The sequence below is a fragment of the Coturnix japonica genome, chromosome 2 (genome assembly GCF_054131305.1).
Source record: "Coturnix japonica strain WE chromosome 2, WE-NBRP24, whole genome shotgun sequence".
Classification (NCBI taxonomy): Eukaryota; Metazoa; Chordata; class Aves; order Galliformes; family Phasianidae; genus Coturnix; species Coturnix japonica.
In genome coordinates, this window is record NC_140664.1 from 100,021,834 (window position 1) to 100,049,401 (window position 27,568).

At 35.6% G+C, this 27,568-nt stretch overlaps 1 protein-coding gene across 6 annotated transcripts in view; it reads left to right on the plus strand.

Annotated features, from left to right (window-relative positions):
• The window catches only part of LARS2 (leucyl-tRNA synthetase 2, mitochondrial), a 121,208-nt gene that overhangs the window by 57,561 nt on the left and 36,079 nt on the right, over positions 1 to 27,568 (plus strand). For all 6 annotated transcript variants that reach the window (XM_032442390.2, XM_085540508.1, XM_085540507.1 and 3 more), the window contains 6 exons: positions 2,667 to 2,727; positions 9,246 to 9,335; positions 12,825 to 12,968; positions 22,290 to 22,397; positions 22,980 to 23,139; positions 26,624 to 26,728. In XM_032442390.2, the coding sequence (XP_032298281.1) occupies positions 2,667 to 2,727; positions 9,246 to 9,335; positions 12,825 to 12,968; positions 22,290 to 22,397; positions 22,980 to 23,139; positions 26,624 to 26,728 (668 nt within the window). The remainder of the gene's footprint in view (positions 1 to 2,666; positions 2,728 to 9,245; positions 9,336 to 12,824; positions 12,969 to 22,289; positions 22,398 to 22,979; positions 23,140 to 26,623; positions 26,729 to 27,568) is intronic.

Here is a 27,568-nt window from a genome sequence, read left to right on the forward strand (position 1 = left end):
AGCCATTATTGCTAAGAAAATTTTGTGCTTTAGACCTCAAGATTTGTTGTTGTGCGAGACTCAGAAACTGGTTTTCAAAGTGAAGTTGTTTGTTGTGCTGAAGCTGTGGTATCTTTTTGGACTCATTGTGGCTGCTTATCCCTGCGCACAGCAAAGCACCGCACAGCTGTTTGCTCATTCTGCATCCCCCTAGCTCCCAAGCTGGTTGGAGTGAAAACTGGAAGGATCCAGAACTTGAAGGCTGAGATAAAGACAATTTATCAAGGAGGGATAGAAAGAATATGGGACATCCCTTTGGCCTGTCTGGGTGGGCTGTGCTGGCTGTGTCTCTTCCAGCTCCTTGTGCATCCCCAGCCCCTCACTGGCAGGGCAGGGCAGGAAGGAAGTACTTTGACTTAGTGCAAATACTGCTCAGCAATGACTAAAATGTCATATTATCAACATTATTCTTATCCTAAATTCAAAACACAGCAATGTACCAGCTTCTAGGAAGAGAGTTAACTCTACCCTAACCCAGAACTGACCTTGAGATAATGCTGTTTCTGTTAAGTTCTTGCATGCTTCTAGTTCTTGGTTAAGATCATTTGCTACTTTTCCTGCTAAAATATGGTGGCAACTGAATTTGCTTAAGGAAAATGCATGTAATGCAGTGCATGTAAATTTTTTGTCATTTATGCTCAATTCTCTAAATTTTCTTCTTGTTGGCTTGGTATGAAAATATTCATTACCACCAAAGAAAGAAAGAAAGAAAATGAAAATTAAACCACCCAAACCACTGTTTTAGTTTTTTTTTTAAGCAAGCCTGGAAAGCCACTGTGCGCAGTGTGTTGTGTGACATCAGTTATACCATATGTGAAGTTAGCAAAAAGGAATTCACAAACCTGTGGCTATGTGGAAACATTGCCTGGACTATCAGCAAAAAATTCTGCTACCAGTGTGCCTTGCTTTGGACAAATACACTACTTTTGTTAAAGGAGCTTATTATTTTTCTGAAGAATATGGTGGGTAAGCTGGTGATTTCTGTCTAATTTTAATAAGCCTGCTGTAGCTAAGCTGCAATTTTTATTTTATTTTTTTTAGATCCACATATCTGTTATATCCAAATGGCTCATTTTTAACTCTATTATCTTGTCAGAGTCTTCACCAGAAAGAACATTACTGTGATCTGTATTTACATGTCAAATGAGGCACAAAGATTGAAGTTTGTAGTCCGGAGGGAACTAGGCTGAGGAGTACTTGTTGACTACAGAAGGGTCAGGATTTGCTCCTCACTGCCACGTGCTCCCTTCTCACGTGTTTTAGTAGCTTTGGTACTCAGGACATCTTGTTGAACTGGCTCAGAAGAAAGCCATTCTGCTGATTAAGTGAGCTGAATGAGCTCAACAGAAAAATGGTGAGCCTGTGGGGTAGAAACTGGGCAATAGTAAGCTGGCCTGTCAGCTCAACTTGCCTCATCCAAGAAGGATCATATGGAAACATGTGGCAGGGTACTGCTTGAGCTGACCCTCTGTTTATTTTTCTCATACATTTAAACCAATTTGGCTAGTCATTACATGTGCTAGATATTTCATATGGGAAGTAAATTTTTGCCTTTAAAATTTAGTACTGGAAAGAATAGCTGTCTAAGAGTTAACTAGCAACATTATAGCAACAATTAAGACAAGTTAGGCTATGTTCATTGGGACCGATTATAACATCCGAGCAAGACAATCATTTCTATAGCCTTTTTTGGGCGTGTGTTTGTGATTTTGCAAAGGAAGGAAGTTGGTTCATAGTACAGGCAGGATAAATTCTGACCACTGAAGTCAGTACATCCATTTTATCCGCTGTCCCCTGTCGTAAATGTTTCTGAAGCCTGCAGCAGGGATGACAGATGTATGAGGAGCTGTAATATGGGACATGTTTTAGTCATCCATGCAACAGAGACTGACACCCCTTTGAAAGGGGAAACACCATAAGCATCACAGCTTGCTTGATCCAGGAGTGAATAACCAAATTCAGATCATCGTCATGCTCTGAAGAGGTGACTTAAAAATGAGCTCCAATTGACTATTACTCCTTATATTCATTATGTTAGGGGAAAAAACTGATGAAGATGGAGTTGCTTAAATGAAACCTAAAGAAGACCTTGTTGGCAAAAATCAGAGTAGAGACAGAAACTTTGTGAGAATACCCTGGAATCTGATATTTTTAAGTAGGTGAAATTTGGGTAGGAATTTACTATAAGCAGTGTTACTGAAGGTACAATTTCCCCTATTGGAAGTTGTGACTGTAAGACTTACTTGTTTGCTTGTACTGATGTTATTCTTCTGGGAAACCTTTTCAGGTTTAAGTGGATCTCTGCACTTCTAGCAATACAAGATGAAAGATATGTTGTACAGAAAGGAATTGTTGGGTATATCAGAAAACTGCATCCAAATATGTGCAGAATAATTGTATACACAGCCATTGAAATGGAACCAGAATACATACCAGGATAGTGATTTTTAAAATTATTTAAGATGAGTATTCTGACAGTTTATTGTACTTGATTGGTAGTGAGATAATAGCGTGTAGATGTTAACTGGTACTTTTGATTTCTCAGAATTTTATAAGAACCTGATGTTAAATGCAGTCACATGATACGAATAATTGTAAGTGAATACTTCTTTTTCTTCTCTTTGCAGTAATATTCAACACATGAGGGAACAGTTTGATGCATTAGGTCTGTCTTTCACTTGGGAAAGGGTAAGATTTTCTTTACTAGTGTCTGCTGTTTTGTTTTACTGTAAAATGGAGTTCTGAAAAGTCTGGAATTTTAAGATTTTAAACTTGACAACATAGAAGCCTTGAAAGCGACCAGTTTAGTTTGATGCTGTAAGCTATAAAATTACATTTGATTGAAGTGGTAAATAGACCTTCTGTGGTACTTCTTATCAAACTTCTCTTACTTTCATTATAGTAATGTAGTCTGTTCATCTCAAACTGTAGGAGAATCTTTCTTTAATGTGATTTCATTTTTACTTTGTGTTTACATTTGGATATTTCTCTGCTTTTCTGCTGCTTTCAGAGTAGCAATTTTCTTTGTTAGGAGTTTAGGTAGTAGTCTAAACAGGTGTTTCTGAAGCAGCATACATCTCTGTTAAGGTTTATATGTATTTTTTTGGAGGAGTTTTTTTTTCAGTGCATATGTTTGGTAATATAGTCAGCAGTTTAAAGCTAATGACTTGAAATGTGAATTTGGTTATGTTCTTTTAAACATGAAGGATAGTCCTGCATTATCACTGTTGTCCATATTATGACTGCTTTGGAAACTAGAAATTCTATTTAAAACACTAATGCTTGAGAGTCAGACGTTCACCTTAAAAGCCTTACCAACACAACCAGACGTAGCTAATCTTGCTTTCAAGATAAAAATGAAAGAAATTAATTTTTGAAGCAATCATAGTAGGGTTATTGCATTAACTGGTGAATCAGCCACAGTCACTAACTTTATATTCTTAGCAATAATCGTTACTTATCACCTTAATATGATTCTGAATAGCCTGATGGAGATGCTAATCTTGAATTTTTATTACAGTTTTGTAGCTCTGAAAAGGAAAAGGATTAATTTTCTGGCAGTATGAGACCTGCCATCTGTTGTTGTTAATTGAGAAGGTGAAGTTTTTTTCTTTTGTATGTTTCTACATTAAAATAAAAAAAATACTTTGTCGTATCTTTTAAATGGCGAGATTTTCAGTAAGAGCCTTTTCATTAAGATTGTAGTTTTTGTGGTAACAAAAGTTGCTCTGAAAAGAATTCTTTTCTGTGGCAGATTCACTTCATGCATTCTTGACAATTATTTTCTTAAAGTGTTATTATCTCGGAGGTTTTCTTTATGTGCGGTACAGCAATAGCACACAACAGTGCAGTCATGTGTGCATATCAGTATGTGCATATGGAACACACAGGAACGGAATGTCTTAGAGTGCCTTTCAAGAAAACTGGGAAAGTTCACTGGGGTATGCAGACCTTTGTGTAGCCCTTATGTTCTGAAGAAGAGATGGAGAACTGATAGTAATGAAAACCATGTCAGAAAGTATAAGTATACAAGGAAAGATCATTTGTCATCCTCATGCCTGTTCTCTGAGACCTACCGCCACTTTCCTAGCAAACCGTGTTATAGTTAATGAGCTTTCAGAAGCTTCTGAATATATTTGGAGTGGGCATTAATACTGTACAACTAAGTTCATTTTTAACAGTTGTATAATTCAAATAATTCCGAATGCTCCAGAGGCACACAGTCTGTGTTTTTGAAAGATGAGTTTTTAAAATGATGGATATATATTTTCTTTGAAACACAATGTCTGTGTTTTTACTCCTTAAATAATTAAGTTGTATTTTACCTAGGAAGCTTGCCTTATTAATTGCGTTGAAAGTAACCTGGATGGTAGCCAGTAGGAAGAGTGAGATGATTAATCAATGCAAAAAATATATGACACCTGAAATATATCTATTGTACTTTGTATTATAGTATACTATTATATTAAATGCACAGATGTTTGAGCTAGGTAAAAGAATGTCTTTGGGAAGGAATGGCTTAAGTTACAGCAGTATATTGTCCAGGCTGTTAAAGTCTGCTTCTCTGCAAGGCTAATTAGGCTGAGCAGAGCATCTTACTGTCTCGGCTGTACTGCTGCTGGGCTAACTCGAGCATCTTTGCACAGCAATGCACCGTGCTGTGCAGGTACTTACCTTAAAAGTGAGCTCCTTGAGGTAAGGAATATTTTCTTATTATTCTATACTTGTATGGCAGTAAATCAGTGGCTTGCTAAATACTGTGGCATTGTAAACAAATCCAGCAGTGTTAGTGACTCCTATGAAAAATGAGGAAAAAACACCTTTTATATGAGTTAGTCTAATTAACTGAGACTGTTGTGCAAAACATGAGTTGGTTTTTAATCAAATTCCGCTGGTCTTTTTCCAGTGTGCTCCTTCATTCGGTTAAAGCTTAGTATCTAGCAAGTACCTGCTAAGGGAAACACATTCTCCTACCTTAGTTCCCTATTTAAGTGTGGGGGTGTGGGGTGAACTGCCTTTATAAAGCACCAAAGTTTTGTAATAGCTGCCAGAGAATCCTGTATGGCCAGCTAAGATAATGTGGGAAAAACTGAAGTACATTTTACCATTTTACAAACTTTAGGGGGAAAAAAAGATGAGAAAAGAATGAAGAGTGCATTTGGAATATTCAGAGTGTGGAGATGTGCTGAGGAAGCTGACTGCTTACAAAGTCATGTCTGGTGTTCAAGAAAGTTCTGTCTAGGAGGATGAAGCCTAGTTTTAATTTTTTTTTGCTTGGTAAAATTACTGTGAGCAAATCCCAGCACTCCTGGATAATAGAAGTTTCCTGTTATCCATCTGTTTCTTTTCATTGTATTCTCTTAAACGTACTTTCTGGTTTTGATTTGTATGCCGTCACAGTCAGTGAAATTACTTAACCAGCACAGCTCAACAAAGACTGCATAAAAGCTAGTGAGATTATTTCAGAAAGCCAGGTTACAAAGGCACTTGGAAATTTTTCTGCTAAACAGAAAATGTAAGCAAACTACAATGTAATTAAATGCATTAAAAAGCTCTGTCAGTACTTTGCTTTAGAGGAGGCTTGAATACTAATACTGCTCTGACATTATTTCCCTGAAATGTAGATATTTTCAGTGTGTCAGATAGTAATTTTTTTTGAAAACATTGTTATTCTGGAGGAAGATTAAAAAAAAATGAGCTAAGTAAGGGAGAAAACGTTTCTATTGTGAACCTACAGATCCAGGGTTAAAAAGATGCAGTTTAAGGATGGAAAAAGTGTCTTTGAGAGACAGTAAAGCACTTGGAAAATGAAGACCATTTTTGTTTCATTTTTAAGTTAACAACAATTTTGCCTTTCCTGGTGATCAGATTTCCCCAGAACACCATGGCAGACAGCACTGCGAGCTGTCTGTCACTTCTGCTACAGATTATTTTCAGAAGAATCGTTAATTGCACTTTTTGAAGATTCTTATCTTCAGCACCGAGGGGTGGAGAGCGAATGACTTTCCCTTTCTTTTGCTCAGCAGTGCCATCAGGCTGAATGCGCCTTAACCACTCATTCACCACTTTACCACTGTTTTATGTAACTTTCTTCTAAAAGGTGGCTTGTACTGCCAGCATTTTTCAGTGTGATTAACGCTGCCCTTCTGCACCATGTGTTTTAAAAGAAGAAGCTTTTGGTAAATTCTCATTGTTCAAATGTTTTTCTGTTTTGTTTTGAAGTTGTCATTCTGCCTGGGCATGCATGCATAAAACTGTTACAGCAGACAGGGATTTAACTGTTAGATTTTCTTCTTATCCACCTCTCACCGATAATCAGTCACCCTACTTGTAATTGAATAGAAAAAGGCGCCATTGATATAAGGCTATTTTTTAGCAGGAAATATATCTGTATTCCAAAATGTAAGTACTGCACAGTGTTTGCAGCCAATAATGCATGAAACTGAGGGCGTTTGACATACAAATATTCAAACGACTTTAGAAATGTCATTCAGTCAAACTCTAAGCCTCCAAAAATTAAATAATTATCCTTGCAGCTTGGTGGTGTGTGCCCTTTAATACCAAAATGGAAAAATGGGGAATTAAAGATATTTAATCTTCCCAGATAGATCTTGAAAAAATCCATTTCAGGTTTTTCTCCCTATTGTCTTTTTAGTCAAGTGTAATATGGCTGTCTTCAGTACAGTGTAAGTACTAGAAACAAAATGATAAGTAATAAATGAGGAAATGAATTATCTCTGGTTCTGTGTTATCCCCCAAACAAGTGGATCTTACAGCAAGTAAATAGTTCTATGCAGTCTGTAAATGTTATTTATATTAAAAAAACAATGCTGTGGAAGTTGCTTGAAGATAGAACCTTTAGCTACAAAATAGGCAGTTGTAAATGTGGCAGATTTAAAACAAATAATGAATTTTAAGACGGGGCATTTGAACAATTTTATTAATGACAGAAATTTGCCATGCAGAACTTGTTTTTGTTTACTGAAGATTCTCTCCTGCTGGCTTTACCATTGTTTGACAGCTGCAGTTTTGTATCAGGTTTTTCATAGTGTTTCGTTCTTTCACCTTAACATGAACCAGGTGCTTATGGAGTTTCACTGCTGTCACAGTAGAGTAAGAATGCCAGACATCTGTAGCTGAGAATGTATTTGCGAAAAGAAATATACCTTTGTATCTGCATGTTGATACCAGCTTGCAACATTAATCCTTTCCTCACACTGTTTGTCTGGGACAGATTGCTGTGCTGAGGTAGAAAGGATTAAACAAGGCAGTTGTTGGTGTGGGGATAAGGGTCCTCCTCACTGTACTTCAGCAATATCTGCTGTTCTTGGAAGCTGGCCACTTTTAAAGGTGGTTCATTTTAATTGTGTCATTCATGTTGGAGGAAAGAGAATTAACAGTGAACAGTGGTAAAGATCAGCTTTGGTGACAGCAGCAGATAGTTATTTTAGCTAGGAACCTGACAGGAGGAAAAGAGAAAATGGGTGGGAAGGAGGGAGGAGATGCCATCATTCTTCATGGTTTTGTGGTACCTTCTCAGGTGCTGTGGCGATGGGTTGCCACTAAATCTGTCATGGATCTCTGAAGAGCACATGCAATTGACAGCAGAGCAATATGTTTCATATATGTAAGAGAGGTTCTGGGTTTTAGTGTATATTTCATCTTTGGAATAAATGCGCTAATATCCTTTTTATGTATATTCACCGATCTGCTTTATGATACAGGGTTATAAATGTGTGTTTTGCTAGTGCTCAGCTCACAGATATCTTTTTAAAGGGCTGGATGGATGCCATCATGCTGTTTTGTAAAGCCTTTATACAAACCCTTCTCTGCATTTCTCAGTTAGGTCAATTCTGTTGCTCACATAATCTTACATTGTACTGCAAGGAATGGTCTCTGTTCTTTTGGATGTCTGATATTAAGAGATGAAACTCCCTTGCCTGAGCAGCATCACACTGACAGAACTAACTTTGTGGAGACAAAATATATTTGCATACACATGTGTGTGTATGTGTGTACATGTACATATGATAATGTGTAGTTGAATAGAAATAAACCAGATTTCTTACTTTTTTTTAAATTATTTTTTCAAGTGCAGAGAGCAGGGTTTAATCAAGCAGATGCTTTTCATGGCTAAGCCTTCACATGCTGTGCTGAAAACTAGCCACTAAGTGTTTGTCTCTGGTCTGGAAAGCCTCTTCAACTCACTTTTGAGGCATATCTACTCAAAGGTCATATTAATTGTTCAAAGCAATATTTCATATTCATGAATATTGTATTCATATTCTGGAATATAAAGTTGTAGAAATACTGAAATTTTTATACTAGGGTGTTTCAGGTGTCATTTAAGCTGCAGAGGCTATTGCTGATGTCATCTGTCACAGGGACTTGGGTGGGAAGCTTACATGATGAGAAAGCCTAGGTGAAAGATATTGTACTATTTGTTGATAAATGTATTCAGTTTGCACTTAGCTGGCATACTGAAGACCCTGTAAGTGACATCAAGTGCTGTCTCTGATATTTTTACATGCTGTTTCCTCAACGCCCACTCCTCTTTTTTATGCTGTCATTTATTTTTATCTGTCTTAATTTCTCTCTTTCACTTGTGACTTCTTGTGAGATATCCTTCACAATTCTTCCATCTTGAAGTTTGGAGTCAACCTTACCCCCTGGTCCTTGCCTGCCAGCCCAGCATTATCTCCTGTCAGCACCATCACTTCCTCAGTTCTGTTCTGTCCTCTACAGGCACCAGTTCAGCTGCAGATTGCTCTGCTCTCTACATAGCCAGCTCTGAGCTGCCTCTGGACAGCCCAGAGTGGCTCTTCCCTCTTTTCAGTACTTAGCAGAGAAAAAGCCATCATGCCTGAGATGACTTCTTGAATAGCTCTTTTTTCTTTTCTTTTTTTTCCCCCTAATTTGGCTGGTCAGTTCAAGTACTCTCCTTTCTATCAGCATTGATATTACAGTGTTCTTCTATTCCATGTCAACAAATAAACTTTGCTCTGCAATGTCAAAGCTGCCCAAGGCCCATGTTCTCTGGTTTTGTGTACAGGTGAATATCACTCATAATAAATGTTACCCAAAAATGCATTTTGTTTTCTGTTTGACATATACTATACATTTCTGAGTTAATTGCTTAAATTAAAATGCTGTGAGAAGTTACTAAGAATAGCTTCAGGTATTTTTATTTCATTTTATTTCTACAGGAAGTAACCACTTGTTTACCAGAGTACTACAAATGGACGCAATACCTCTTTCTTAAGCTTTTTGAATCTGGGATAGTGTATCAAAAAGAGGTACGTACAAACTTTGGCCTATTACATTTTGTACTGCACTAGCTCTGATCACTTATTAGATCAGTGTTTCTGGATGCATTTCTGGATCATCCATTTGCATTCATTAAGTGATTAGATATTTATGGTTCTCTGGTTTTAAAACACTGCAAACTATAATGAATTTTGTGTGTAATGAATGTGGATGGGTATTACAGCATGTCAGACCAGAAATGTTTACACGTCGTTTACACTGAAATGCAGGATCAGAACGTAGCTACAATTAGTTTATTTTCTGGCTTCAGTATGGAATTTTCTACGTCTTAACTTCCCTCTCCTGAAGATGTAAAAGATAATGTGATTGTGAAGAGTCTCTTCAGCAGTGAGATTATTTGTCTGTATTATAGGGCTGTGATGCTGTCTCAGAACTGATAGAATTGGAAGGATAATAGGACATTATGTGTCTAACAGTCTAGTTCCTGAACTCTGTTTGTGACCTGTAAAATATTACAGAAATATTAGATGCTGTAAGATTCTCACAGCTGTTTTTCAGCTAGAAGTACATGAATAAATTCTGGACTTTATAGTATTTTATAAATGACATATGAGATTATCTCAAAAGAGAGGAGTTCAGTTAACCTTTAAGCAGGAGGTAAAACAAAGGAACTGAATTAGCATTCTGAAGAAACTCGGTTCCAGAATACCTGAACCCGAACTGCTGAGCTACATCTAAACAAAGCTACAATTTAGTAAATGTTCCTTACGAAAAATGGAAACTAATAAATTAGCTTTCCATTGTATTTTATGGGAACCAGAAAATCCTACAGGATATATAACCAGTTATGCTACGAACCCAGAGATAGAGGTTGGTGATGGAATGTTGCATTAGGAAAGATGAGGTATTTTAAGCCACTTTTCTGTCAACAAGATAGATTCAGAGATCCTAAATGACAGTTAGCAAGATGAAATGTTTGGTATGTCCTAGCATGCAGAGTTGGGTTGTGCTGGTCTTTTTGTTAGGTTGTTTGCTCTCTTTTCCTTTACTTTTATTTATATATATACATATATATATATATATAAATGTAAACCCTAGCTTTTTGATAACAAACTTATTTTTATCTGTAGATGTATATATTTTTGAGGTGAATCTGAAAAGCTCAAGTCTTGCATTTTCTGTAGGAGATGCACAAAAGCAGTTTTACATGCAGACTCCCACTATGGTAGGATTTTGGTGGTGTTTGAGTACCAGTGATTGGATGTGCTTTAAGAACTTAAATCAGCATCTGTCATCCTGTAGGGAGTGTAATCTCTGTTGAATATAAACCCGTTGCTTTTTGGCAGAAAGCAGATGGCAGAGATATAGCCCGTAACCCTTGGTCTCTTCAAGCTGTCATGTATCCTTAAAGCATACATCTATCCTGTGTCTTCAGCATACCTGCAATATACATTAGGCAGTACTTTCTCACAACTTGAAGCCTCCTGTTTTACAGTTTCTTTTAGGCATGAGGAGATAATTCATAGCCTTACTATGGAGATAAGAATGATACATTTCAAGTGCTACTGTAGTTAGCACTCCAGGAGTATGTGTGTCTGGCTAGGAGTTTCTCTAGTTGGGAAACAGCTTCATTGTGTTTGGGAGCTGGATTTAGTGAGAGTTAACAGTGCCTGTCTGGATGCTGCGGCTTCTGGAGATGGTGCGTCTTAATTCACCACAGCAAAATACTCACTCTTCTTCCTACAGTACAGATCTGATCAGTGTACTGTAGAGATTATTGACTTGGCCGAGCATGTCTCATTTCATTTGAGATGAATTTCTGTCTAGACTGTATTGATTATTCTGATTAGGTATCTGCAGTCTAGTACCATAGACAGCAAACCTGGAAATAGATGCTTATGCTATCTAGGGTTATGACATCTGAGGTTGAATCCTGCCTTAAAAGCTTATGACCTTCACTGGTGTAGAGAACAGATCTAAATAACTTGTGTGAGATGTGTCTTCCTCACTGTGCTTTATTTGTATTGGTAGAATTCAGTTATGTCCTGGAGCTATCATTTGAGGCTGTTGTTTTTACAAAGTTGCCTCTATGACGTAGAATTAGGATCTGAGGATTTAATTTAATATCCAGGTTTTGCATATTACTCAGAAGGCTCTGAGAGATGGAAGGAGCAAAACCCTAAAAGTTCATGGATAAGACCACTCAGCTGTACAGGTCTATAACAGTAGAATATATTGATCACTTACAGTTTCCCAATAAACTGTTTGAAAACTGTTGTAAAAACTGTATGATGTTATTGATGGGAAACAGATGAAAGGTAGACAAACTGTATACAATTCAAATTCCATTGATATACTGAGTTTGTTCAAGCTTGATTTGAAGATGAGTTCGTTTTTATAGAAAATGACTTTAATTACTTCTCTCACACTGATTTACACAAAATTCATTGTAAGCTATGCTGATAACAAAAGTAGCAACAGCATTGCTCAGAAAAATATGGTCTGTGCATCTGTCTTCCATCCTCACCAAAATGTTTATGAAGTGATTGTTGTATTTACTTTTTCTAAGAATACACAGCATATATAAAATTAAGCATTATCAAATTGGAAACCGAGACATTTCAGAAGGTCGGCAGTGATGGATGAAATGTGAATAATACAAAAGCCGAGAATATGTATAGGTTGAGATAGTAAGTTCTCCCAGTACCCAAAGAATATAAACATTTCAAATATCATGTAATGTATTTCAGTGTAGTGGAGCTGGTGCTACTTCTTTTTATTTCAGCTGACTTAACTTTGTTTTAGCTGAAATAGTAGGTAAAACTCAATTTAATAGACCATCTCTTCTACCTGTTCATTTTTTCAAGTTAGTGTCTGTCATTGATGATACTTCTGGAATGGCTGTTTCAGTGCTCTTAGGATTATTTTTTTTTGTAATCTTAAAACCTTTATCATGAATGATCAGCTAACTTGTTCAGTACTGTGAGGAGGAAGTTTTGCTCTCCACCATGTCTGAACACTCAGTTAAACACTAGCGTTTAATTCACTTCAAACGTTAATGCATTTGTATTGATAACTGGTGGGAAAGATGATTGCAAAAGTAATTCACACAATTGACAAGAAATGTGTGGAAAATAACAAGTCTTTCACTTCAGTGCTTCTGTGTGACAATCTCCTCTCGTGTTGTATATCCTCAGTCATCTGTCTTCTTCAGTCTCACTCTCAACACCTTGGATTAGTGCTGGATAACTTTTAAGCATCAAACTATGTAATTTGCAGTATCATAAATTGGAACACTTAGCCATCAAACAAGGCAAATGCTGCAAACTGCTTTTTTCTTTTGAATGTTCGAAATATGCTCACTTGAGTCTGTATTGCTGATGAAAATAAATGTTATCAAAGTGTAGAAAATAGGAGCCCCAAAAATGTTTCTGGATAATTCTTCTGTTATGTAAAATGTAAGATTCTGTTCTTTTTTAGTAGCTGATTAAAATATTTTATTCCTGAAATGTTTTTAGGCCTTGGTCAATTGGGATCCAGTAGATCAAACTGTTCTAGCTAATGAACAGGTGGATGACAATGGTTGTTCGTGGCGTTCAGGAGCAAAAGTGGAACAGAAGTACCTCAAACAATGGTTTATCAAAACTACTGCATATGCAAAGGTATGAGGATCCTGCTTTTGAAATTTGTGGTAGCATTTAAGTGGATCACTCTTTTTCCAGGAATGTTTATTAACTGAATGTGGTCTTCTATGTCTACATGTTTGCATAATATGTAATAATATAATTGTATATGGTTTGTCCTTTTTTGTTGTGAGCTCGAATTTGGACTGCAACATACAGCATATCTTCCACATCTGAGTTCTTAAAAAGTGTCAACTTCCTCTTTTACATGGATGAAATCTTTATTCCATTGAAGTGCTCTGTGTATTGGGAACTCAAGTATAGATTAAGAAAGTTATGTGCAATAAAATATTAAAAATTAATCTTTAACCCCTATCCTGAAGTTCAGATTCAAGAGACCAAATTTCTACCATCTTTTGGGGAGAACGCATGTTGGGTTCATTCATAATCAAGAGAAGACCTAAGATTTCATTCCTGATCCTTTGATTCTCTTTGTGCAAAGAAGACATTTGAAATGTACTTTTTTTCTGATCGTTCTGGCAGTAAGGAGGGAACATTTGCTGTAGTTGAAGAAAAAATTGAATATGTCTGTACAATCACAAAATGATCACAAGGCTCTGAGCTCTTTATCAGTGCTGTCATCATCAGACTTCATATCACCATCATGTTTCAGTGACTACCCCGACATACCATTTGCCTCAGTTTGAGGCTGGAAGTTCTCCAGAGTTTCTACTCTTAGGAATACACTTTTTGTCTATCATCTTTATAGAGCTTATAGGAAGTAATGACTCATATTTCTGGGTTGTATCCATGCTTGACCAGATTAGCAGGCTTTTATTTCCCACTGAGAGAGGTGAATCAGCCTTAAATTTCTACTAAAACAAACCCAATCTTGAAGCAGAAACCTTTCAGTAACCTTAAAACACCTTTGGTTTACAGGATTATTACTTTGTGCTCATCCACCCTTCTCTAGGGAGGAGGATCTACCTTTTTGCTTTAGTCTCTAACTTAAGAAATATCATTACAGAGAAGACATAAGCTTGGTGGATGATCAGGTCTCCCAGATTTAATTATCCAATAAGTAGGCTTTACTGAAAGCCAAGAGGATCTTTTACATCCACAACTGTTTACTTCCCTGCAAAAGATGTCACCTTAAGAGACTACTGTATGCCCTACCTACAAGAAGATAGTAGAGAGTTATGGTGCAGAAATGCTCCTTAACATCCCATCATGAGTGAGAGCTGTTTCTATTTCTTATTCAGGGATAAATGTTTGGGTTAACATACACCAAACCTTTAAGCATTAGTACAGAGGAAAGTTGAGTATTCTACAGATCCCTTTAAAGCTTCCCAAAAGTTTGTTCTGTGCTTGATTGATATTCTGTAGTTCATACAAACAAGTCAATGAATTATGCCGTACTGCTCCCAGCTCAAGTGCTTTGGCAAGCATTGCATTCATGTGCTACTGCTTCTCAGTGTAATGACAGATGCTGCCAGTTATTAGCAGGTGGTTCGGATTTTTCTCTTCACTTACTTTCCCATTTTTATTTTCTGTGGTCCTGGCGCATTTTACACAGTTTCACTCTGCTTCTTTTGGCAAGGGCTTTGTACATTTGATTGTTGAGGGGAATTTTTTTTATCTGATAACTGATGGTAGGTGGGTTTCACAGCCAGTGAACTGCAGACTGCAACTGGAGATTGCCCATGTGAGGAGGATGGTCTCTGAGCTATCACTGACAGGATACTTCACTCCAAGTACTTTTCAAGGGGTTTTTATATGACTACTCCTTTTATGAGTGAAAGATACCTCTTAGACTCAAAGAAGTTAAACTTTTTTAACACCTAGATGATTTTAGGATAATAAAATTAGTGATAAGAATTCCTTCGCTTCTGCTGGGGGCATTATTTCTTATCTTTGTTCCTGAAGGCACTCATCTGCATTAAATGATTTACCTGGATTACATCATGAATGAGAACTACTACCAGTACAACTTCTTTAATGTTCAGAAACTCTGGGTACATGTGCTTTTAATTATAAATGAGTACAACAAATAGTTTCTGATCTTTACCTTACAATTGATCAATGAGTATATGTCTTTAGAAAAATAGCAGGTTCTTTATAGATATCCCTTCCCTTTCATTTCTTCAGTTGTTTGGAGTTCACAATTAATATGCATGTAGTAACTTCCCTGCAGTTATTTTCAGGAACCTGAAGTGAGCCTTCATATTCCAGCATACTGCAATAGCAGAAGGTGTTCTTATCCAAGCTGGACTGAGATGATGATAATCGCTTGTCGTATTTAATATGCCATGCTGCTGTAAGAGGGAAATCTGAGAGGACATTATGAAGATTATCTTTATTGGAACTAGACATCTTCTGTGGTTAATCTTTTTGTCTCAAAGAACAAGAAACCAAAACCAGCACAGAAATAGACCTCACCTGGACTTGAGATCTTCATTTCCCAATTCTTTTCCAATTGTTTGAGATACCTCCGTCCATTTCTGCTTCTTTTCAGAGGGACGAGAATGCAAAAGCAAGGTGGTTCCAGATTGATGAGGTCCAAATAATTCTGATCCAAAGACCTACATTTTCTGTCAGTAAACCAACCTCTAGATCTTTGAGCCATGCCACCAGAATTCCTGTCAGCACTCACCTGCCCCTGTATTTCCTGTATCTCACTAATTCATTGGCACAGTGAAGATTTATTTGTTCCTTTTATAAGCTGTTCTTACTAACTTTGTGTAAAGCTAGCAGTGCAGGGCTAAGTGGATCAGGCTTTCAGTGAGTTGTATAGCTATATTTCTATCATCCACGGAAGTTTTGCTGGTTTTTATTCTGAAGCATTTTTTGTAGACAGGGATCCATTTAAAATATTCTTAATGAGTCTGTTATTATTTAGTTCTTCACATGAATTAACAGCTAGCAATAATAACTGAATGATATGGACGCATACAATTTATTTTCTATTTGGAGCATCCACAAATTATCTTGATGTAACTGTACAACCTATTTATATTGCATATTGATGATCTTTCTAGTCATCTGTGTTTCTCTTTCACCCATTTGTCTTTCTGTTTTTTTTTCCCTCTCTCTCCCAACCTTAATAAAAATAAACACTGGGAACATTAGTCTTCATCTGCACGCTCTATTTACTACTCAGGTAGCAACAAGGCACTACCTGATCAGTGATGGGTGGTGAAATCATTTTTTGTGCTCACAGTAGTCTGTGTTTAATTTATATGCACACAGTATCTTAGATTCCTGTTGTGTCCAGAGGAACCGTCTTCAGTGGATTTGCTTTGAATTCTTTATTTTTTATGCGCTTGCTCATAGTTGTTCTTTGAAATAAAAAAATGCAAACAGACAAAGCAGTGTTTAGTCACATAACTTACCATTGGCAGTGTGGGTTTTTTTGGAGGGCAGAAGTACTGATCATGTTTTAAACAATTAGCGGGAAGTATTTTGATTACATAAAGTTATGAAGTAACTGTGACCCATTTTTTAAAGAGCCACGTAGATATAAAAAGGTCTATCAGCTTGTGTGGATTTTCAAAGGACGTTTTAATTGTCGTTTTTCTTTTGACAGACTCCTTTGATAAAATTATAATGCCTTAACTGATGGCATTACTATTCAAATTGTTGTCTGTGCATTTAAGATGCTTTAAGCTAAAACATTTAGTTGCTATGGCTACCCCACTGAATTGGTAGGCAGAGTCATTGGAAAAATCGATCTGGAAATGTTAGCTTGTTCCCTGTGTACCTGTAAATTGCTGTTACTGTGGGGGTGAGTTTTTTAAAGCACAGTCAGCATAGTCCACAAATCAGGACCTGTAAGGTCAGTGTTTGCATTGCACCTGTTCTTCTAAAGAATTGCATATAATGCATATTTTTATATTTTACCCAACTTTCTGGGTTTTCAGAAACAATTTAAAAAAATGATTCAAATAACTAGAGATATTAAAAAGAAAGAAATAAAATAGAAGCAACTTTGCAACTCCAAGTTTTGTCTTAAATCTTCTCCCATTTTGCACAGCATTAAGATAGTTTAAATTGACAAGGCCTACAATTTTCTGCCCAAATTCTTATAGTTGCCATACAGCAGTCTTTTCTTAATTATTCAATTTTCACAGTCATTTAGAGACAAGTCCTTCTCACTTTCTGTAAGGGTAAAACACCGGAAGATCTATTAGTTCTTCTCCAGCTTTTTTTTCTGGGTTACCGCTTCATCTGACAGCCTCTTTTGTCTGAATATAATTTGAATTTTTACATAATAGTCTTGATTTTTGTGGGTTTTTTTTCCCCCGTTTTATTAAAATGGTTACTTTTTTACCCTGTAATGAAACTGAAGTACTGCATTTTAGTACGTTCAGAATATTGACAGTACTTTGCATTTCACAGTGAGAGGTAATGCCTCATCACGATGAGGAGAACAGAAATGCTGGCTCCGTAGTTCTTCATGCTGTATGTGTGATTTTTCACTTCCTGTACTTGGAGTCTTGCTCACAGTTTTCTTCTTCTAACAGAATGGGCTTGATAAAACTCGCTTTGAGACTCTTCCTCTTGAATCATGCTGAGAGCTGTCTCTTGGCCAGGGCTTAAGAGCTCCATCTCCACAGATTTCTTAGCTCATCATTAATAAAGAAATGACACCTGTTTTGTCTGCTTGACAAGACAGGAAAGTATTCTGTGGATTTCCAGGCCAGGCTTTCACTCTTGTACAAATGCAGCATATCATGTAGTGCTACAGTAATATGAATTTAATTTCCTTTTGGTATGAGACTGATGCAAACAGTAAGAGCTAAGTGCTAGCAATTCTTTTAAAGAGCTTTCATATTTACAAGAATCAATTACTCATTTACTTTTTTTCCCAAAGATACACTTTGCTATCACAGGCACAGGTAGATTTTTTGGTTAACCCGTGACACTGTGCTGGAAATAGAATGTTTTCACTTTGGCATTGCTACAATGAGACTGAGAAGAACTGTGAAAGAGAACACTGGCTTTATTTTTGGCGTTTGAGATGTCAGTTATTTACCTCAGTTACATGTAGTAAAATCAGAGGTGTGTGTTGACCATGAATTACATAAAAGAAAAAGTGCTGACAGTTCAGGCATGCAGAAGGAAGAACTGGAATCATATACAGTATCTGTGCTATTACTCCTTTATATGTGTTATCAGTATACTTCACACCTGGGAAATAAGGGTTGAGAGTGACCTATGACATTACAGACAGTAACTACTGAAGGTGAAAAGAAAATAACCAACTAAAAAAACCCATCACAGACAACAAAGCAAGCAGAACAAGAAGGGATTTCAAACTACCAACAGAAGCTGTACCACATAATCACAATTGGAACTGTGCAATAGAATGCAAAATAAAGTAGTGGGCAGCTTAAATTTAATTTCCTGTACTTTAGTTAGTATATTACATTTTATTAAATGAATCTCTGTAATCTTTAGTTTATATTTAGATATTCTTTTGGGAGCTTGGTCAAATGATGTGAATAATTTTGTTTTAATCCAAACAGATCTTGAATTTATTTGTTTTTTTAATTTCCCTTCAAAAAATACTTCTGCTTTTAATTTTAGTTTTGTTTAATAAAATACAGTTTTGTTTCGCTATTTAATTGAATGCTTTTGAAATAAAACCTTCTGTGACATGTCTATTTTTTTTTTAGTTTTCGTGTAAGAAGCTTCAGTTAAAATGCAGATTTGTGAAACTTCATTAGAGTGAATTCACTGAAAGTATAGTACATTTTTCGCTTTATAACTTTAATGTTTTGTTTTATTGCATTTATTACCACAGAAAAGCTGAAATACTCTTGCTCAGCCTGAAATTAATGGAAGGCATTGCTCGTATTAGAATTTTTATTTCCCAAAGTCAGAATTGGTGATGAGAATTCACCCTTTTTGAACTACAAGCAGGGGAACTTAAGGAAGTAAGGTGCTCTTGGGAAACTATAAAATATTTCTATTGTTTGGTTGTAATGTTCTAACCTTTGTCTGAAGATTACTAAACAACTAGAAGTTGTTTCTCAATAAATCTTCAACAGACCAAACAGTGGAGTATGTGAAATTGGTTGTCCTCATTTAGGATGCCTTATTTCTAGTTTTAGACTTGGTCGCCATTATCCATGATGAATTCACAGCAAGCTTCTCTTGGTTTTACAACTCTATGATCATCTGTGCTGGTTGACATTCATCTATTAGCTACACCAGAATTTTCTAGTTGCTTTGAAAGAGTAAAACAGTCCTGTGGAGCATTTTGTCTTTTCTTCAGCTTCTGTAGTATCAAAGTCAGTCTTTCCTGAAGATTTGAAGGACGTTCTTAGCCCTGAATGTAGCTTTCATTTCTTTTTCTTTTTCTTTTTCTTTTTCTTTTTCTTTTTCTTTTTCTTTTTCTTTTTCTTTTTCTTTTTCTTTTTCTTTTTCTTTTTCTTTTTCTTTTTCTTTTTCTTTTTCTTTTTCTTTTTCTTTTTCTTTTTCTTTTTCTTTTTCTTTTTCTTTTTTCTTTTTCTTTTTCTTTTTCTTTTTCTTTTTCTTCTTCTTCTTTTTCTTTTTCTTTTTCTTTTTCTTTTTCTTTTTCTTTTTCTTTTTCTTTTTCTTTTTCTTTTTCTTTTTCTTTTTCTTTTTCTTTTTCTTTTTCTTTTTCTTTTTCTTCTTCTTTTTCTTAAGACTTCCAGAATGTATTTATGCATGTGGTCATTTCACCCTAATGGCCAACTAAACCGTTCCAAACCTCTTGCACTTCCCTTCCTCAAAGGAAGATTGGGTGGGGGGGAGAAAATATGATGGGGGAAAAAAAAAAAAGGCTACAGGCAGGGATAAAGATAATTTAGTTAATGAAAAAAAGAAAGAGGGGGGAAATAAGGCAGTCTGAAATCAAAAAGAGAGAAAACTGTTTTATTACTTCCCATCAGCAAACAGTGTTCAGTCTCAGTAAGCAGAGCATCAATATACGTAGCTGTTGTTTAGGAGGACAGCATCATCTTCAGTCTCCTGTTATTTGTCTTTTCTGTGCTACTGAGTTAAGAGATCTTGTAGCTCAGGGTCTTGGGCTATATACCTGCCTCCAGGAATCAGAACGTTTGTCTATGGAACCATGCCAGTGATTGCAAAATAATAATTGATAGCAATATTACGCTAACCTAATTCGAAAGATGTTTATACCAAATACATCAATGACTTCTAAAGTGGAACATGGAAACAAGATTCATGAAGACAATATTTAACATTTCTAAAGATAGATAGTTTATACTACTAAGAAGTGATGTGCTGGCTTAGATCAGCTTCAATTTAAGGAGTTTCACATACCCAAACAGTCTGTCTATACACTGATATTTTTGCAGAGCATAATGCAGCTGAAGATTAAAAGTTTTCATTCATAATTGCTTTCAGGCAAACGATAGCCTATAGCTCCTAATCAAGCCTGTGAAATAGAATTAAAATGGTTTAACACGCTGGTATTAAGGATCTTGATGTAATAATCCTACAGTGAAAAATCTAGGCAGTTTTTTTGGCAAACAATTATAGACCATACAGCTTCAGCAGAGCACATGCACACTTCAGTGTTTCTGCCAGCAAAAATGAAATGTAGATTGGGAAGAATATCCACATAGAGATTTTATAAAAATCTGCTTAATGTGTCCAACCAGTTCCGTGTATTGGTCCAATTTCATTCTTTCTAAGTTGCATAAAATTCTTCCAAAGCACGTCTCCAATTATAGTAACCAGATATATAACCAGATATTTCTTATTGTTTGGTAGATAAATTTCTGTGGGGATTATTTGCAGTAAATAAATCTCAGCTGTCTCTGGGACCTTGAAATGAATGAGAATAAGGAGATTTGGACAATCTCTGTGATTCAGTGCACTTGCAATTGTGAACTAAAGCTCATTAAGGTTACAGTATGATTAAAAGCATTTCAAAACTTTACCATGCTTTTATTTATAAATCACCAGAGAAAGAATTTGATTCTTAAGGATGTAGAAAGTTATATTAATCCCAAATGATGATGTAATAGCATGATTTATGAAACATATATCCTTTATTTTACTTTAAGTGATGAGCATAAAATGGAGTATTAACTTGGATGTAATCCTTTTAACATCTTTTATGCATCTCATTTTACTAATATGAATTTTATATTCACTAACTATCATCCTTCCAACAATTTACTTTGAGCAGCATGTAGTATGTAGTGTCCATCCTTGTGGGTTGCTAGCAGCCAATGAGATATAAAGAGTGTGTATGCTTGATGTTGGAGTCACAGCTAATGGAAAAATTACTCAACATGTTGCTTTATTCTGAGATTTTAACTGTAATTGTTCAGCATATCTACCATCTGTCCTAGTGACTCATACCTCTGGCTGTACTTCTGCCAAAGTAAAGATTTCGGACATTTATGGAGTATTCATAACAAAAAATTCAAGTGTTTTGAAGTGAAAACTGAGATGAACTTTAAGTTATCCAACCCTTTGTACCTCTTCTTTAATTTTCTATTGATTTTTCTTTTCTTTTTTTTTTTTTCTGGTTCAAATTGTTTAGGCAAATACTAGTTGGAGTAGTCTATCTTCCTTCCATACCATATACTAGAAAGCACATGGATGAATCTCTCTTTCTGAATACAGATGGTCACAGAGATTGCAGGTCTGGCTTTGGGACATTCTAGCTAACAAACGAGCCAACTTTTCATTTTTTTCTTTGCTCTTTATTTTAAAGCTTTCCTAATATTTTGAATGCAATATAAATCCTTCTTATTATGGTTTAGTTTCTTACTTGTACAGCATCACATCAGTCTGAAGATCCTCCTTAGTTTTAGAGCCTATTGTGCTCAATAAAAGATCAGCAAGAAATATGAAAAGTGGATAAGGCAGCTGGAAAATGTCTTTCCATTTTAAGTTTGACCTTGAAAATTTCAGGACATATGAATGTCTTTTGTCTGACTACCATCTCCAAACTGTTGTCTAGAACAACTAATCCATTTGTAGGCATCATACCTGCAAGCATGTATCTTATTCATCTACAGTTGTGTTCAGCTAATTGCTCACCGTTCTTACAGTTCACAAACATTAGGAATGTTTTCTGTGTTTATTTTCACTCACGGGTTCAGTGTTTGAGGTTGAATCTGTTCAAAATTATGTCTTCTCTTTGTAAAGATAGGATATCTGTTGGACATACCTCTGACTTGTTCCATGTTAATTTTTCTCTGAGATATTAATTTCAGTCAGTATAAAAATATCTCTTCCTGTCTTTTACCAGCACCATATTGTTTTTGTTAGTTATGATTAAACCCATAGTCTTAATTTGCATGCTTATAAGAGTTGAACATCATATTCTTTTTTCTTTTATTGCTTCAGGCTATGTTTGATGCTTTGTCTGACCTCCCTGAGTGGTATGGTATAAAAGAAATGCAAGCAAATTGGATAGGTGACTGTGTTGGATGCTCTTTTGACTTCTTGCTGAAGGTGAGTCAGAAATTTCAGTGCTGCCATCTATCTATGTTGAAGATAACCCCTGAAATGTATGATGGGATGGATTTTCAGATCTAAAAAGCTTGAAACATACAAAAGTATAATATGGTATGTTCATGCTCAGACCTGCACTGATTCCTGAAGAACATTTGTTTGTTGAAGTGATATTCCTTGTTGTCCTTCTTAGGAAAGCATATGTGTGTCTCATTTAGGTGAGTTTAGCTATTGCCATTTGTCAGAAACAGGGCATGCACATTAAAAGTGAATAGAAAGACTTAAGCATGTATCAAATCTGGTTCAATAGTATAATGAAATGTGACACACGATTTTACAATATTTAACTTATATTCAAATAAATTATAAAGAAATGTTCTCGATGTCTTAGAAGTAAATCTTGTCAGAATTTGATTCTGGAAACTCCGTGTAGTAGGAATGTGTCTGGCTTTGGTATTTAGAATTGCATATTTCTACAAGATGTTGTAAATGTGTTAGTTGCAGAAGTAGGAAGGGGAATTTAAAACCACTGTACTTTTAATGTAGCAGAAAACATCTGGGACATTTTCATTTCTTTTTCAGGTTAACGGTGAAGTAACGGGAGAGAAGCTGGCTGCTTACACCTACACTCCTGAAGCCGTTTATGGCGCTTCCCACTTACATATCTTACCAAGCCACAGACTGCTGCATGGAAATAGCAGTTTGAAGGAAGTCTTTCAGAGGGAGTTCATCCCAGGGAAAGGTGATGTTTTTCTCATTCTGCACTTTGTTACAAGAGTATCAGTCTTAGAGAATGGTCTTCAGAAAATGTGAATGCAGCTGAGCATAAGCTGTTCCTGTTGAGAGCGAATATTTCCTTTTGATCTTTTGTATGTGTCAGATAGTATCACAAAAGCCTGTCTTGACTTTAGGTATGGTAACAGTAGCTATGTTCGAATTCTTACTCTTTATAATGTCTGTGAAACTTCATAGTTTAAAAGTAACAGAACAGATTCTTGTTTCTTCATATAATAGAAGTGAATAGTCAAAATCTGACTATGTGAGCACATTGCAAATCTCACTGCTGTGCAGTAATTTGTCATTAGCACAGACTGGAACCGTCTCTTGCATGAGCAATGGTCTTTTCCCTGCATAGAGAATATACAGAGGACTTCAGATGATTAGTGCATAGCAAAGTGAATCACTGATATGCAGCAAAGTAATACTGTGCTGTAGAGACCCACATTTAATACAAGATTCCAACTAAGTAAATTCAGGGTAGCCTTACAGTAGGTCCTGGCATACAAATGCAATCAAGTGGTAATTCTTTTCATTAATATTAGTGTTAACTGGTTTCCTGTATGTTCCTATCACATATTCCGTACTCAGCATCCTTGACATACTATTTTTTATTGTTTGGAAAGCCTGCAAGTTACAAGAGTTAATACAAAGTATACTAAATATGTTTTGTTTCCACTTAAAGCTATTGTTATTTTCTAAATTGTGGCTGAAAATGTGGCTTCATTGTCTATGTGACATCCACTGGCAATAGTAAACAGAATAGGAGTATTGTAGAAAATTATTGGAGTTGCAAAAACCTGCTTTATTTTTGCATGTTTCATTTCTATAATCTCAATGAATTTTGCATGATAGCAGAAAAAAAAATGTTTCAGAGCTGAACAAAGCTTGGGGAATTTTTATTAAGGAATAAAATAACAAATTTTGGTTCATTTAGTTCAGAAAATCAAAGCTCTATTCTCAAAAATGCACATTCATGTATGTGCATATATCTTTGATACATCTTTTGCTGTAAGTGCAAAGCTTGTTTTTAGTAAGGCCCAACAGCATATTTTTATATTAATTTTACATAGAAATACTTGAAAGATATTTTTTGGTTTCTCTCAACACTGAACTTCACCTTTTGGCTGAGCAATGTTGAATAACTTTCATCCAGCATAATAGCCATGAGACGCTGAAAAAGTGTCTCTGAAGGGGAAACAGTTCCAGAATCATTACTATTGTTATGTAGTTCTACTTGTACTTACATGCATTCTTCATTTCAAATTGGCTGATACTTTGTGCAGTTCCTTGAGCATTTCAAAGGCACAGAATGATATTTTCCAAAGAAGAGAACATAAAATAGGAGAATTCCTACATGGATTTTCAGGTTTGCTTTTCAGTTGTACTACTTATGAAGGGCCTACAATGACATTTAGACATGAAGTCAGAAGAAATGTAGGCTTTGGGTAGAGCATATTTTCATCATAAACTAGATTAGAAAAAAAATAATAATGATATATTTTATAATGATATATATTTATTTCTTTATTGTCTTCTTTTCAGCTGAGGTAGTCTTGCTTTCTTTCCAGTTTGTTGCTATCTTGCCCTTTCTTTCTTGACTGTATGTTCTCATTTAAGTAATTGGAATGGTATGATTTTATGTTTTCTAGGTGAGAAAAAAAAGGATGTAGTATGCCAAAGTAACTTAAGGTTCTTATAGTTGTGCTCTTGGAGTCTAGCTTTGTATTTTATCAGAGCTATTTTTCTCTATTACAGTTATCTCAGTTATCATTTAAATAGAAGTGAGCAACCAGTTTTCATCTTTTTACCCAAGAAAAATATGTATTAACCTAGAATGTGGTAAATCTCCTAGTTTTACCAATGTGAGGTGTCTGAGATAAAGACGTGACCCTTATATTGTTGATTAACTCACTATAATACTAGACATACATTCTCTTACATTTGTAACTGCAGTTTCATTTCTTTATCACTACTGTAATAAAGATGAGAGCAGGTGAGTAGAGGAAAGAATGCCTATGTAAACTGGAAGATATTATTTTGGGTTCCAGCATAAAATCAAAGTTATTGCTGTGTGGGAGAGAAAAGTTAATTTTAAAAGCCAACTACCCTGCCCACTCTGCTTCCTGTTCATGATGCTGTTTGCTTAGTTGTTTTTAAAAAGAGAAAGTACTTTTTTATGTCTTTTTTAAACAGAAGAGGAAAGCTAAGTGCGGCAATTTGAACATAAGAAATTTTCTCTAGAATATGGATATCTTACAGACCTGAAAAATTAAAAAGTAGTAGTCAGAGTAACTATTTTGTTTGTGTTAAAAGGATGGTTGAGGTATAGTAAGCCTATTCTTGAGATAAAATAATAGTGCTTTACAGAAGACTTTGTGCATAGCAATACAAGCCTCAGACTTTGATTTTCCACAAAGACAGGTGAAACAAAACTCCACAGTGGTCTGTATTTTTGTTATCACATTGAGTCAGATCCCTGAAGCAGCAATTTTGTACCTCATTCCTGAAAAATAAGAATTCATTTCATCTACCGTATGCAAATCTCTACAATTAGATTTTAGAAGTGAAGCCTTTTATGCTTTCACTGACCACTAAAAGTCCTGAGACCCTGTTTACCAGGGGCAGACATATTAGCACAGAGCCTTTGGCTTTCTTTACTGTTGTATAGCATGATGTACAATTGTTAACACACAATTGAGCTTAAAAAGCATCATCTCTTTATATATTAGTTTGGGAGCTACTTTAAGCTGTAAAGGCACTACAATTTTAGAAATGTGTCCAAATTGAGATCTCAGTTTTGAGTGTCCACCCCTCCCTCCCCCCCCCCCCCCCCCAGTTTAGAGCATTCAGGTTAGATTTTCTTCTTAGCAGGACAGAAAAGTTACTCAGTGTCAATTTAGTTTATCACTGTTCTCACCCTTCGTTCTCTCTTTCTCTGTCTCTCCCTTCCCTGTAGACATTTGATTCCAAGATGTTGATATAAGCCGATCTGTAATATCAATGTGAATATTCTGTTTTGAAATCAATGGGTTATGTAGATTTTCTTCTTACATTGGACACCACTGTGTAGAAGAGTCATAAGCGTATCTATGCTCCCCATCTGTTCCATCTGAATAACTGAATGTTCTTGCTGAATTTTGAAGTAATGCTCATGACTCTGCAATTCGCAACCTGGTTGCCTGGTTGAGTAAATTCTTACAACTTCGCAGCAAGTCTGGACTCCATTTTTTTTTATTTTTTTAAATTTTAGTCCAAATCTCAGTTAGCTTCTTATTCAGATTCAGATGTTTGATATGTTTTCTAGTCTTTTTCTAGTCATGAAAATTCATGTTAGACAATCTTCAGTTAGTGAAACTTTTAATACCTGAAAACTGAGTTTTAGTAGTAAGTAGTGTTCTTAGCGTGTCTTCTGCCATATGTTACTTACTATGATCATTTGTTTTCAGACTCGCTCACATCCGTGACAGCTGTGAACTTGCTTACCGATCAAGAGATTCCTGTAGTGATCTCAGCAAAAACAAGTTTTGAGAATTATCTTGATACTAAAATAGGTATGCAGCAATTATTGTGTAACTGGAATATAATAGCTTTTCAGTTTCTGTGTTGGAGCACCAAATGCCTCTGTGATAAATCTTTGAACATAGTGATTCTTTTATGGACTTTAGAACTCTGTACTTTATTACTGTTCTTCATTAATGAAGAAAGATGGGAAAAGTAGCTATGTAGAATCTGTCTGGGAGAGTGATATACAAGATGATATATTTTAATGTAAATATCATAAAATTAGTACATTTAATTAGCTAAATTTAAGGATCTGTATATCTTTAGAGGGCTGATTACCTATAGGAAATGTGTATTTGATTCTTACCATTCTTAAAACAGAATTGTACTGTTGTTTGACATAAATATTTTTCAAACAACCCAGATTATTTGCTTAAAAAAAAATTTAAAAATTGTCATATATTTATGTGAATTATGTGAGTATTTAAAGAGAAATTTTTCAAAGAGACTTCGCCCAGTAAGCATACAAAACTTCCAAGTTTGACTTGTATTTGATAATATTTGTGTTGAGATCAGAAGAATAGTTCAGAATAGGTTAGAATTCTGTTCAGATAGTCCTGTTCAGTTACCTTAGGTCCCTTCTCTAAAGGAACTATTCCTATAACTTTAGTCCCCCCAAGACTGAGGTACGTTTTGTAAGTAGATAAAGAAGGGCATTGGTAGAGGATAATCTGAATTTACTAAAATGGTCTTCTCAGAGTTGTCCTATGAAGCAGCCAGTTTTACTCCTTTCCTGCACAGGGAGCCTAGTACTTCAATCTAGACAGGTAAGTACATATGATTAGGTGATATGACAACAGTTCTAAGTAAAAAAAATTGAGATTGTACTA